This window comes from Palaemon carinicauda, chromosome 11 (assembly GCF_036898095.1).
Source record: "Palaemon carinicauda isolate YSFRI2023 chromosome 11, ASM3689809v2, whole genome shotgun sequence".
In the NCBI taxonomy this organism is placed as follows: domain Eukaryota; kingdom Metazoa; phylum Arthropoda; class Malacostraca; order Decapoda; family Palaemonidae; genus Palaemon; species Palaemon carinicauda.
This window is the reverse complement of record NC_090735.1, coordinates 34,163,072-34,177,976: the sequence shown is the minus strand read 5'-3', so window position 1 is coordinate 34,177,976 and position 14,905 is coordinate 34,163,072. Positions and strand designations below refer to the sequence as shown.

General features: G+C 36.5%; 2 protein-coding genes across 5 annotated transcripts in view; one reads left to right on the top strand and one right to left on the bottom strand.

The window, feature by feature from the left end:
• Positions 1–13,067, top strand: part of LOC137650001 (uncharacterized) — a 54,334-nt gene extending 41,267 nt beyond the window's left edge. For 3 of the 4 annotated variants that reach the window (XR_011045892.1, XR_011045893.1, XR_011045894.1), the window contains exons 2-5: positions 1,667–1,925; positions 2,623–4,481; positions 9,955–10,087; positions 12,289–13,067. Coding sequence is in view for 1 of the 4 variants with exons in the window: in XM_068383013.1 (XP_068239114.1) it covers positions 2,875–3,630 (756 nt within the window). In the remaining 3 variants the exon portion in view is untranslated. Of the gene's footprint in view, positions 1–1,666; positions 1,926–2,622; positions 6,133–9,954; positions 10,088–12,288 lie in introns of those variants that run through there. The other variant, XM_068383013.1, reaches the window with a different exon arrangement.
• Positions 3,676–4,444, bottom strand: LOC137649243 (uncharacterized). The gene is made up of 3 exons (XM_068382229.1): positions 4,328–4,444; positions 3,947–4,196; positions 3,676–3,824 (listed from the first exon to the last, which is right to left on the bottom strand). The coding sequence occupies exons 1-3, from the start codon at positions 4,442–4,444 to the stop codon at positions 3,676–3,678; spliced, it is 516 nt and encodes a 171-aa protein (XP_068238330.1).
• Positions 13,068–14,905: the final 1,838 nt, after the last annotated feature.

The following is a 14,905-nucleotide window of genomic DNA, read 5'->3' as shown; positions in this document are numbered from 1 at the left end:
TTTAGGTGTCGTGACCAATATTGCCTAGAAAGTTATGGTAGTTGGTAGGTTTTCACCAGACCCGAAGAAAGACTTGTCACAATCAATTTACCAGCTTATCTTTTTTTTTCTTTCTTTTTTTTTGTGTGTGGGTAGTTTCCTGTAGCTGGTGTGCCATTAAACTTAGAATCTGCCAGTGAGTGTAACCTGGCATCTTTGCACATTCGCTTAGATATTATTAAAATTCTTAACCTTGAACTCGAAACTTACTCCAATGACAGTTACATAGCTTTCCTTTCCTTAAGCTATGTTGTAGATCCTCTTTACGAAATTTTTCTTGGGCGAAATTAAGTTCCTTAAATGGTTGAATGAAACTTACCATGAAGAGGTAGCTAGCATAATCAGGTCTTTATATTGATTATTTAATGAAATAATCTATTAATTTTTCTGTAATACATTCTTTAGATTTTGTAACTTATACGAATCTGAGTCATCCTTTTCCAGATTAGTGTAGTTTTGTAGTAATTCATAAAACTTGAATGCAAAGAACATTTTAATCTTTTATTCTTTTATCTAGTTAATGCTTTGGCTTTAGAGTATACTATTTTAGAAATATTGATTGTGGTCTTTTGTTACACGAAAACAAAAGGGCTATTTAAAACTGGGGTGCTTTCTGCAATGCTCTGATCATCATATTTTTCAAAAACAAATAAAAATTACTTTGAGAAATTGGTATATCTACCTACAAAATCTAGTCTACCTTCCTCCAGACCCATATCAGCATTGTGACTTAAAATTTTTCCTTTTGTCGGTTCCTATTTTTCCTTTTGTCGGTTCCTACCTTTCCTGTTTACCATATGTAATGTTTTAAAACCAGCATTGACAAGTTCTTTTTGCCAACATAATAATGACCTGTTTCAATTGTATGATATAATTTTTTCAGACTTTACATATTTTTCTTATGTCTGGTTTTGATAAATTTCATATTTTGTTTGAAATTTTCACATTTTTTTTCAGTTAAAGTTCAGAGTATCCTGCTTGTAGCATGTTCTTTTCTTATTTTGTTCCAATATAATTGTTCTCTATAGTTTATCACCCTGCGTAAGTTTTCTGCACTCTAGCGCACTTTTCTTGCCATTTTGTATTCCAGAGTTTGAGACTGTCTTTAAACTTACACCTCAAAAACTTTAGTGGATTTTCCTATTGACACTGGGAAAAGAAATGCCAAAAAATGAGTTTTACTTTAAATATACATAACTTCGCTTCTTAAGGTTTGTTATACAACTTGTGAATTACATTGGTGTAAATTAAAGTAGTTTTTTAAATGTGCTATAGTTATAAATTCCATTATGAACCCATTCTACAATGAATTAATCCTATCTATCAATTTTGCCATGCTAAACTTTGCACACATACACTGGCAGATTAGATAAAATTGTTTAGTGGCAGTATATGCAGGGCTTTTTTTTATAATAAATCACTAGTTAATTTTTGTGTTTATTATACACATTTTTTTCTAATATGCCACCGGAAACTGTGACTGGAAAGAAACTTACTTATAATTTCTCATCAGTGTTGTCTGACTATTGAATATTGGCATACTAACATTTTTATCACTAATCAAACTTGTACACCGACAAGAGTCATCGTTACTTACCATAAAATATTTTTTTTTTTATTTTCGCAGGAAACTGTGCATTGAGCACCAGCAGTGTGAAAGTCGACAGGAAAGTAATTTTACTCCCCAACCACGTTGCCTAACTAATGCATGTAAAGATATAAGACAGTTTAGTATAACTGGTACTTTGCATTTTTTTCCCCGCTGGTAACTTGTGCTTTGGCAGTACGTGCATCGAAGGTAAACTGTTGAAAGTGCGCACATTAGAGCCAGGAGATTGTGTTACGCAGAGGGTGGGCCCCAGCACAGCCACGCTAAGTCCACTATGGTAAGCTAACTGATCTACATTAAAAAGTTAATGTACAGTATTAGAAATATCACAAGTTTTCTAATTATATAACATACACTTATCTATAATTTTACTACTCATACACTTTCATGTAACATTTCTAATACTTTTTAAATGTAACAGAAAAATCTTGCTCTTATATCATGAAAATTGAATGAAAGAAATAATCATCAGAAAATAGCACTTTATTTTTTGAGCTGAGAATAAGTTTATAAAATTCATATGTAATAGTCTTCGAAATATATATCAACCGAATGAAAATGTCTTATTACATTACACTACCTTAACTTTTGTAATTATTCCAGTTGTAAGTTTCACATTACTGAAATAAATGCAAAAATAAACTATATAGTATACTGATAATAACTCGAACATTATGATCTTTAATGAAATCTAGGATTCATCACTACTTTTAATCAATGGACAAAGGCCACAGGCTCATTATTTTATATACTAATATATAGTTGTCTAATTGATACAATTAGTATCCTAGAAGTAGAGACGGTAAAGATTATGCATCTATATCTGTCTAATTGATACACTTAGTATCCTAGAAGTAGAGAGGGTCAAGATTATGCATCTATATCTAAACGTAAAATTATGTTTTTCTGCAAAAATGTTTAATGCATATTCTCAGTCTATAAACTTCGTATTTTTTTAATCCTTAATAACAAAGAACGCAGATCAACAACTGGTGGAGGGGTGAACGACTGGTGGAGGGGGATCAACAACTGGTAGAGAGGGACCAACAGCTGGTGGAGAGGGATCAGCGTATATCGGAGAGGGAGAAGCGGCTGATGGAGAGGGATCGACGTATATCGGAGAGGGAGCAACGGCTGGTGGTGAGGGAGCAACGGCTGAAGGAGTAGAGAGGGATCAACGTATATCGGAGAGAGATCAACGGTTGGTGGAGAGAGGAGGAGAAATTATGGTGAGAGAAAAACAGCTGATGGAGAAACGTCAACAAATAATGGAAAGGATTAAAAACAAAGTGTTGATGAAGCCTATTGGACAAGGTGCAGATCAAGGACAAGGTGTGGATCAGCATGAAGGCCCAGGGAAAGGTGCAGATCAGGGACAAAGTGCAGATCAGGGACAAGGTGTAGATCAGCATGGAGGCCCAGGTAAAGGTGCAGATCAGGGCCAAAGTATGGATCAGCATGAAAGCCCAGGTAAAGGTGCAGATCAGGGTCAAGTTGCAGATCAGGGTCAAATTGCAGATCAGGGTCAAGTTGCAGATCAGGGCCACCGTGCAGATTTGGGCCAATATGTAGATCATGGCCAATGTGTAGATCAGGGCCAAGGTTCATATCAGCATGAAGGCCCAAGCCATGGTACGGATCAAGGACAAGGTGTGGATCAGCATGAAGGTGCAGATCAAGGCCAAGGTGCAGATCAGGGACAAGGTGTGGATCAGCATGAAGGCCCAAACCATGAAGGTGTGGTTCAGGGCCAAGGTGTGGTTCAGGGCCAAGGTGCAGGGCCAGCAAAACCCTCTGAGCTGCCGTCATCACCACCACCACCACCTCTTCCTCCAACGAAACCCTCTGAGACGCAGCCGCTGCCGCCACCACCACCACCACCTCCTCCTCCTCCAACCAAACCCTCTGAGACACTGCCATCACCACCACCACCACAACCACCACCACCACCTACCACCTCCTCCTCCAACCAAACCATATGAGCCGCCGCCATCACCACTACCACCACCTCCTCCAACCAAACCCTCTTAGCCGTCGCCATCACCACCACCACCACCACCACCACCACAACCACCTCCTCCTCCTCCTCCTCCTCCAACCAAACCCTCCGAGCCGCCGCCATCACCACTACCACCACCACCAACTCCTCCTCCAACCAAACCCTCCGAGCCGCTGCCTTCACCACCACCACGTCACTTCCAACCAAACCCTCTTGAGATGCCGTAATCACCACCACCACCTCCACCACCTCCTCCTCCAACCAACCCTCTTAGCTGCCGCCATCACTACCACCATCACCTCCTCCTCCATCCAAACCCTCTGAGCCACCGCCATCACCACCACCACCACCCCCTCCTCCTCCTCCTCCTCCTCCTCCTCCAACCAAACCCTCTGAGGCATCACCACCACGCCCCCCCCCCCCTCCTCCTCCAACCAAACCATCTGAGCTGCCGGCATCACCACTACCACCACCTCCTCCTCCAACAAAATCCTTTGAGCAGCCGCCACCACCACCACCACTACCACCTCCTCCTCCTTCAACCAAACCCTCTGAGCCGTCGCCATCACCACCACCACCACCACCTCCACCTCCTTTTCCTCCAACCAAACCCTCTGAGCCGTCGCCATCACCACTACCACCACCACCACCACCACCACCACCTCCACCTCTAACCAAACCCTCTGAGCCGCCGCCATCACCACCACCACCTCCTCCTCCAACCAAACCCTCCGAGCCGCCGCCGTCACCACCACCACCACCTCCTCATCCAACCAATCCCTCTGAGCTGCCGCCATCACCACCACCAACTATGTCTATGTAGAATATTTTCCGGTAAGTTATATAATATCAAAACTTTCTATATATTACTGTATTATGCTGTGTATATTAACTGTATTCATATAAGCACGTATTGTACATGTACAGCATGTTACCTATATTAAAAGTAATGAATGCAGCCACCAGCCAGTCTATGCCTTTAGAACAGTATCATTCATCACGAGATGTTACTGTGTATAAATACGTACGAAAATGGTTGGTTGTGTCCCTGTTACTTCTTCTATTATATTTATCATTGTTTATAAATATTGTGTAGAGTGTGTATACAAAACTAGCACCGCCCTTAACAGTACAGTGGATACAGTACTGTGTATGCTTCTTTATTAGAGTTGTAGGGTTGTGAGTTGACTTTAGTGATAGTACTGTGCATACATTGCAGTAATATACACTACAGTATCAGCAAGTGTTATCAGATAAAAACGACAGTCTTTCGTTGATATAAGTGTGGCGGTGTCGTATAGAGTACTGTACCTACAATACACCAGTTTTACAGTGAGTTCTATTACAACACTAATGTATTATAAAATTAACCTTGGATAGCAATATGAACTATAATACTATCATAGAAGCGTGAAAACAATATAGCATAGTACAGAAAGTTACCAAGTGTGTTAGTTGATCGCATGCAGCAATGATTAGGAGGCTGATAGGTTATGAGTTGACCCACACTAGAGAACCAGATTTTCACGAAATCTTGATATTCCTATATTCTCAATCTCACGGGTGTCTTATTACCTAATCCCCGCAAGTAATGAAGGCCTACCCCACCTTGCAATATTAATCCAATCCCTTCAGTAATAAGTAATATAGCTATCCTGCAACATGCAATAGCTGTGATATACCAATCTACAGAGAACAATGGTTCTGGTGTACCAGCTCTACACCTTGAAAAGGAGGCAATGTACCTTCTGCAATTTATCATGATGACAATGTACATACTGCAAAGCACAATTATAGCTATATACCCACACTGCCTTATGCAACAACAGCAACAGCCACTCTAAAATGTTAAACGACTGTAATGTATACATACTGGAATGCATTGAAGGAGGTGTAATGTCAAATGACTGCAATTTATGCACTTTGATCAGTGAGCAATAAATCAACATTGAAGTTTGCAACGATGGTAAGGTATCCCCTCGGCGATGTTAAATGATAGTGCCTAACCCCTGTAACTTGGGCTATATACCCAGTCTGCAATGTGCAAAAAGTGCAATGTATGAATAGTGCAATGAATATATTTTTCTGGACTCTTATATCAGGAATTTTGACTTATCTTGCCGCAGGGTTATTCCAAAGACATCTATGAGAACCGGTATCTTTTTGGCATAAATGCTAAGAAAAATATGACAAATTATATAAGAAAATAGAAAATTCAATGGCAAAATAGAATACATGAAATTCCATAACCACAGACTTAAAGAGGGTGTGGTATGATTACACTTGACAGTTCTGACCAAATCTGCCTGGTAGGTCTTCACCAGACCCCCCCAAAAAAAAAAAAAAATTTTTAGAGCACAATTGGATTAACCATTATTTTCTTATGTAATTATTCATATATAGTGTCCACTTTGACTTCCCTAGCTTGTGCTACTAACGTAGCCTTGTGGTTTCTTTGTACATCGTCGTTTTTACTAAGATTCTTAACCTTAAGCCTCAACAACTATTTCAATGGCAGTTACATAGCTTTCCCTGAACTATGTTGCACGTCCACTGTACAACATTGTTAATAGGCATAATCAAGTTTCTCAAATGGTTGAATACAATCTACCATGAATATGTTGAAGGTAGTATAATCAGGTCTCCAAAGAAATTACTTATTGAAGCAATTTGTTAATTTTTCTGTGAAGCAGTCTTTAACTCTTATAATGTATAACAGTTAGAGTTCATTCTTGTCAGGATTAATATAGTTTTATTGGCATACATTTAAGTTTTAATGCAGTCAACCTCTTAATCATATCTTTTTTTATTTAGTGAATGCTTTGGTTTTTGTTTACATTTTGGCAATTTTATTGTGGTTCGTTCTTACCCAAAATAGAAATGTAATTTTAAAGTGAGGTTACTTTTCTGTAAAAGTTGAGATAATCCCCTCTTTAATCTCTTTTGCATAGCTAAGGAAAATACAAATTACTTTGAAACTGATATTTTTACCAGTCTAATATTGTCAATTTTGTATAGGATCGTTGTCAGCATAAAAATTTTCATGGTTTTTTAAATCTTATCACTTTGTTTCCCATTCCTCATTTGCTTTTTTTTTTCTTTTAAACCAGCATCAAGCCTCTTGTATTATATGCGTTGTTAAATCTTTTTACTATCATTCTTTTTACCGATATTTTTCAGTTGTATGATTTCATGATATGGGTGTGTATGGTATAATTACTTTAGACATTACAGTGTTGTCTGGTTATGATCAGCTCTATTCCTTCTTTTTCTTCTTTCTCTCCTACAGGTTTTCAATAACCAGCAAGTAGCACATTTTTTTTGTCTTTTTCTAATATAATTGTGGTCAATAATTTTCTCCCCACTAGATATTGTAACTTTTCTATATTCCACCACATTTTCTTTAAACCTCTTTCGCTATTACTATGCCATGCGTTGTAAAACCAATGCTCTAATTACAGTATATGACATATAAACTTAAAAATTTCATTTAAGTTAACGTAACTTTGGATATGTACCATAGTGTCAGTAAGTACATAATGTATTTTACAGTTCTATTATCAATATTATAATGTATTAACTATTTTTTATTTACTGCAGTGATAACTTGTCTCTGTAGACATGCTAGGATGTGTAGATACGTTCCTTCATCTCGCCAATTTTGCCTCTTTGTAGAATATTATCCAGTAAATTATATCAAAACTTTTTAAATACTACTGTTATTCACTGAGTATATTAATAATATTGATATAAGTACGTATTAAACATGTACAGCACTGTACCTGGATTACAATTACTTACAGTATACAAGATAATGAGAGCAACCATCATCCAGTCGACAGTTTAAGAATTGCTTCATTGATCATGAGATGTTACTGGGTACAACTTCGCACCAAAACGGTCGCTTTTGTTGCTGTTACTTTTCTCTATTACTTATATTTAATGATAGTGTATGGTAATATATACAATATTATTACCGCACTTAACATTACTGTAGACATAGTACTATGCATGCTTCTTTTGTAAAGAGTTGGTAGTATTGTGTGTCTACCTTACAAACATTTAAGAGTAACTCCTCTTACCTTTGATAATAAAGCTGTACTTTTGTGGTAATACTGCACAAATATTAAAGTAATGTACACTACAGTATTGGCGAGTGTTGTTAGATAGAAACAACAGTGTTTTGTTATCTTAAGTGTGACAATTAATACTCTACGTACAGTACACCAGGTTAAAGTGGCATGAATTGTGTTCGTATACTTTTACAATGCTAATACATTAGAAATTAAACCTCAGGTTACCTAGCATGTTATTCGACCACACGAGGAATGGTCAGGGAGTTTGGTGGCTAAGAGTTGACCCACCCTAGAGCACGAAGTATTCGTGGATACTTAATCTTCGTGGATTCTTGATCTTCACAGATTCTTGATCTTCGCAGATCCCCAATCTTCATGGATGCGTGTCATCTAACCCCACAAATAAGGGGACTGACTAACCACACTGCAATGGCTGATTCAATCCTCTCGGCAATATAGCTATACTGCAACAAGCAATGACTAATATACTAATCTACAAAGTGTAATGTTCCTGATATATCCACTCTACACCTTGGAATAGCAGCAATGTACCCTCTGCACTTTGATCAGTGAGCGATATACCCGAACTGAAATGTGCAATGAAGGTGATGGATCCACTTTGCAATGATAAACACCGATGATAAATCCACTGTAACTTGGACAATATACCCCATCTCAAGCGTGGAACAAGTGCAGTCTATGAACCGTAAAATGAATTTAATGGTACTCGTATATTAGGATTTTTGTCTTATCTTGACGCAGGCTTGTTACAGAGAGCTCGATGAGCACCGGTATCCAGTAAGTGTTAAATAATATGCAATATATGGCACATTATTTATGAAAATAGAAAAGGCAATGGTAAAATAAATTACAATAATTGCCATAATCACGGACTTCAAGAATGTGTGTTGCGATTAAACTTTTCTGAGTTCTAACCAAATTTGCCTGGTAGGTTTTCACCGGACCCCAAAAAGAATTCCAGAGCACAATTGGATGAACCGTTTTTTTATGTAGTTTCTTGTAGATGATGTGCTATTGAGATACATGATCTATGCTATTAAAATAGTCTTGTTGTTTCTTTGTACATTAGCGTAGATTCACTAAAATAACATTACCTTTTGAACCTAAACACCTATTAAAATGGCAGTTACACAGCTTTAACTGAACTATGTTGCACATCTGCTGTACGAAATTAATGGGTGTAATCTTGTTTCTCAAATGGATGGATATGATCTACCTTCAAGATGTTGAAGCTAGCGTAATCAAGTTTCTAAATATATTCAATGGAATAATCTATTAGTATTTCTGCTAAGAATTCTTTTAATTTTATAATGTATAACTATTAGTTCATTCTTTTCAGAATTAATATATTGTTGTATTGGCATACATTAAGCTTTAATGCAGTCGACCTCAATGATTCACTATTTTAATTAGTTAATACTTGGGTTTTTTGTTTATATCATTTTGGCAATTTTGATTGTGGTTTGTTCTTACAAGAAATACAAAAGTCATTTTCAAGTAAGCTTACTGTTCTGCAAAAGCTATGATAATCCATTCTTTAATCTCTTTTGCATAATTAAGGGAAATACAAATTACTTCAGAAAACTGGTATTTTTACCAAATCTTTTTAATATTCTACCAGAGCCTTGTCAGCATTGAGATTTCCCTGGTTACGTTATTAAACATTTTTTTTTTCAAAACCAGTATCAAGCCTCTGTATTATTATGCGTTGTTAAATCTATTCACTAACATACTTTACATATTTTAGTTGTATGGTTTAAAGATTTGTGTATGGTATGATCATTTTATACTTTACATAACTTTCTCTTGTCTGGTCAGAATTACCTTTTTTTTTTTGTAATAGATTTTCCAAGGTCTTTTTTACTACAGGTTTTCAATATCCAGATAGTAGCCACCAACAACCCCCCCCCCCCCCTCCTTTTTTTTTTGGCCTCTTGTTCTTATACCTGTAAAACAATAATTTTCTCCCTATTAGACATTTTTTGTAACTTTTCTATATTCTACCACAATTTCGTGCAAACCCTTTTCTTATTATTCTATATTGCATTGTAGATCTGATGCTATATAATTACAATGCATAAATGAAAATGTTAGGAAGTTTATATTAAGTTGTTAATCTAACTTTAGGATACGTACAGTAGTGTCAGGAAGTAAATATATTTGACAGGTCCAGTGATAGTACTGTTATATCTTATTCTTTTTATTTAAAGCAGTGATACGTTGTCTAACTAAGACATCCCAGGAAGTGAAGATACGTTCCTTCATCGTTCATCCATTTGTAACCGCACAGCTTATCCTCTTCTTCCATCTCTTCAACTGTGCCTCATTGTAGAATATTATCCAGTAAGTTATATCATATCAAAAGGTTTTTTTGATACTACTGTATTTCGCTGTGTATATCAATAATTGTTTTAAGTACGCATTGTACATGTACAGCACTGTACCTGTATTACAAGTGCGTACGGCTTTAAAGTTAATGAACGCAACCACCAACCAGTGTGCCCTAAGAATTGCATCAGTCATGGCGAGATGTTACAGGAGGTACAACTTCGTACGAAAATGGTTAGTTTTGTTGCTGTTGCATTTTCTTTGATATTTATTTTCAATGATAGCGTACGGTGTGTATACAAAATAGCACAGTACTTATTACTGTAGATAAAATAATGTACATGCTTTTTTGTTTTAAGTTGGTAGTATTGCGTCTTCCTTGTCAACAATTAAGAGTGATATGTCATCTCACCTTTGGTAAACAAGCTGTACTTTACTGATAGTACTGTACATATATTACAGTGATATACACTACAGTATCAGCGAGTGTTGTTAGATAGAAAGAACAGTTTTTTGTTATCATAAATGTGGTGATGGCTCGTTTTATGAATCTTTTTATAGAGTACTCTTCATACAGTACACTAGTTTACAGTGGCTGAATTATGTTCGTATGCTATTATAATACTAATTACATAGGAAATTGATCCTTTTGTTACCTAGTGTGTCAGTGGACCGCACGCAGCAATGGTAGGGAGTTGGATAAGAGCTGGTCCATTCTAGAGCACCAAGTATTTGCGGATACTTAATCTAAGCAGATTCTAGATTTTTACGGATTCTCAATATCCATAGGCGTGTCTGTTACCTAACCACCACGAATAAGGGGGCTAACTGTACACATAGCTATAAATCATTGAGTATTTTTTTCATTTAAAGTAATTAATGTTCTGTTTTATTATTTTAGTAACCTTAATTGTGGTTTTTCCTTACGTAAAATACAGAAGAACAGTTTTAAAGTAAGGTTACAGTTTGGCAAAAGCTGGGTTAATCCTATTTAAGAAAAAAACTCTTGTATAGCTAGTTATGAAAAATAGAAATTACTTAAAGACACTAGTTATTTTTACTTATAAACTCTTGCGAACTTTCCACCAGAGCCTTATCAGATTGAGATTTTCAAACTTTTCCCTTGTTCCTCGTTGCATTATATTTATGTAAAGTTTCAAATTAAGCCTTAAGCCTCTGTAATAAGAGTTGTTAAATCCTTTTAGTAACACATTTATGACATTCTAGTTGTATGGTTAAAATCTTTCAAGACTTCATACATTTTTCTCTTGTCTAACTTCTTTTTTGTTAGTTTTCCACTATTTTTTTTTCTCTCCTTGTCACAGGTTTACTGCATTATAGCTTTAGCACTTTTTTTAATATAACTTATTAATTTTCTTCCCAATATACTCCTAACTTTTCTACATATCTTCTTGTAATACCATTTCGTAATAAACCATCTCTCTATTGTAGAGTTGATTGTAATCAAACATGCACATCAAAAACTGTATTTACATTTCCTGTTGACACGTACAATAGAAATGTTTAAGTTAGATGTTTTGCCCTATATTATATTCTTTGTTCCTCGTATACTTTTGAATCACGCTGGATTCTAAGAGAGCGTGTTTTTATATAGAAGTACTTTGTTTTATATTTCATTCAACAACATACTATGCTATCCATTACAAATATTTGCATGAACTAGGGAAGATTCTGTCTCGTTTAAAAATTGTTAAATCATTTATCAATAATCCATGACAACTATAATTTTATATAGTTCACATTCTTGGCTACAATAATTGTAAAAAAAAAAAATATATAACCAATGAGGATGGAGTTTGGTAATATATCTAATTACTCATATGACTGAAGTTTAATAATTTTTAAATTAATCAAATACCCTTAGTGCTGTAAAGTACGAGATAATTAAACTTACTCTTTTGAAATGTGATTTATGGCACTAATAGAAAAAAAATAAGAAATTGTAACATTTATTGGTATGCGGTGGAAATCTTTACAAAGGTAGTTGTTTATTTTTCGCATAATATTTTTTATATGCTGCAGTTTCTTTAGTGAATCACTAAAGACTTTTCGTTCGGTATACCACTGAACTGGATGAATTATCTTTGGCATAGAACTGAACATATTTTGACTAATATTTCTCAGTTAAAATAATTTGCTGTCATCAATTCTTTAAAAAAACTAGTTCCCATAAAAATATATTTCTTTCATCTCAGGAAACTAAGTGCATTGAGGACCAGCAGTACGAAAGACAACCAGTGGCGTCGCCTCGCTAATGAATGTTTGTGAAAATAAGTCAGCCATTTTGCAACATTTAACAATGTCAGCCATCTTGAAACATTTTGCAATGTCAACCATATTGAAAAATTTTGAAACTTCAGCCATTTTGAAATGTCAGCCATCTTGCAATAATTTGCAATGTCAGCCATCTTAAAAGATTTTGCAACGTCAGCCATTTTGCAACATCAGCCATATTGCAACATAAGCTGCCTTGAAACATCACCCGTCTTGCGACATAACACAATGTCACCCACTTTACAATTCAGCCATGTTGCAACATTTCAATGTCAGTCAATTTGCAACCTGTTTTGCCATGTCAACTACATTGCAACATAACTGCAATGGCAGCCATATTGCAACATTTTCATTTTGCAACTTCAGCCATCTTGCTACATCAGCCATTTTCCAATATTTTGCAACATCAGCTGTCTTGCAACATTCTGCAACATTAGCATCTTTCAACATTCCGATACATCCACAGTTTGTAACATTATGCATCATCTGTGGCTTGTAACATTCTGCAACATCTTGCAATATTCTGCCACATCAGCTAATTATCTTGCAGCATCTTGAAAAATCTTGTAACATCGCCATCTTGGAACATTCTGCAACATTCGCATCTCTTAACATTCTGCAAAATCAACATCTTGCAAGAATGGCATCTTATCTTGCAGCACCTTGAAAAACCTTGTAACATCAGCATTTTGCAACATTCTGCAACATCAGCATGTTGCAACATTCTGCAACATCAGCAAGGTGCAACATTCTTCAATATCAGCATGTTACAACATTCTTCAACATCAGCATGTTGCAATATTCTGCAACCTCAGCATCTTTTAACCTTCTGCAACATCAGCATCTTGCAACATTCTGCAACATCAGCCTCTTGTAACCTACTGCAACATCCGCATCATAACATTCTGCAACAAAAGTATTGTAACATTCTGCAACATCAGCTTCTTGCAACATTCTGCAAGATTCCGATACATCCACATCTTGTAACTATGCCTCATATGTGGCTAACATTATGCAACCCAAGCTAATCCTGCAGCATCTTGAAAAATCTTGTAACATCAGCATCTTGCAACATTCGCAGCTTGTATAACATTCTGCAACATTCACAGCTTGCAACCTTTTGCAACATCAATCTTGTCACATTTTGAAACATCAGCATCTTGCAACATCGGTATCTTATCTGGCAGCATCTTGAAAAATCTTGGAACATTCTGCAACATTAGCATCTTGAAACATTCTGCTACATCAGCATGTTGCAATATTCTTAAACACCAGCCTCTTGCAACATTCTGCAACATCCAAAGCTTGCAACCTTCTGCAACATCTGCAGCTTGTAACATTCTGCAACATCATCTTGCAAAAGTCTGCAACATCGGCATCTTGTATTAACTGGAAAAAAATAATATTGGCATCTTGCAACAGTCAGCACCTTAGAACATTCTGCAACATCCACATCTTGCAACATTCGGCAACATCCGGACCTTGTAACACGGCAACATCAGCATCTTTATCTTGCAGCATCTTAAAAAAAATCTGGTAAAATCAGCATCTTGCAACATTCTGCAACATAAGCCTCTTGCAACACATCCAAAGCTTGTAACCTTCTGCAACATCCGCATCTTGTAACATTCTGCAACATCATCTTGCAACATCAGCATCTTGTAGCAACTTGAAAAAAATAATATCTGCATTTTGCAACAGTCAGCATCTTAGAACATTCTGCAACATCCACATCTTGCTACATTCGGCAACATCCGGACCTTGTAGCACTCTGCATCGTCAGCATCTTTATCTTGCAGCATCTTAAAAAAATCTTGTAACATCAGCATCTTGCAACAATAACGTCAACATTTTGCAACATTCTGCAACATGGGCACCTTGCACCATCTTGAAAATTTGTGTAACATCAGCATATTGCATATTCTGCAACATCCATATCTTGTAGCATTCTACAACATCTGCAGCTTGTAACCTTCTGAGACACCTAACACTTGCAACATTTTGCAACATCAGCACCTTGCAACATCCCACCTTGCAACATCCAAAGCTTGTAACCTTCTGCAACATCCGCATCTTGTAATTCTGCAACATGGGCACCTTGCACCATCTTGAAATTTTTTGTAACATCAGCATCTTGCAACACCAGCATCTTGCATATTCTGCAACATCCACATCTTGTAGCATTCTACAACATCCACAGCTTGTAACCTTCTGACACATCCGACACTTGCAACCTCCTGCAACATCAGCATCCTGTAACTTCGATATCTTATCTGGCAGAATCTTGAAAAATATTGCAACATGAGCATCTTGCATCTGCAACATCAGCACCTTGCAACATTCCGATATATCCACAGCTTGTAACATCAGCATATCTTGCAGCATCTTGAAAATCTTATATCAGCACCTTGCAACATTCTGCAACACCTGCATGTTTTGACCTTCTGCAACATCCGCATCTTGTAACATTCTTCAATAATCAGCATCTTGCAACATCAGCATCTTTATCTTGCAGCATACTGAAAAATCTTATAACAT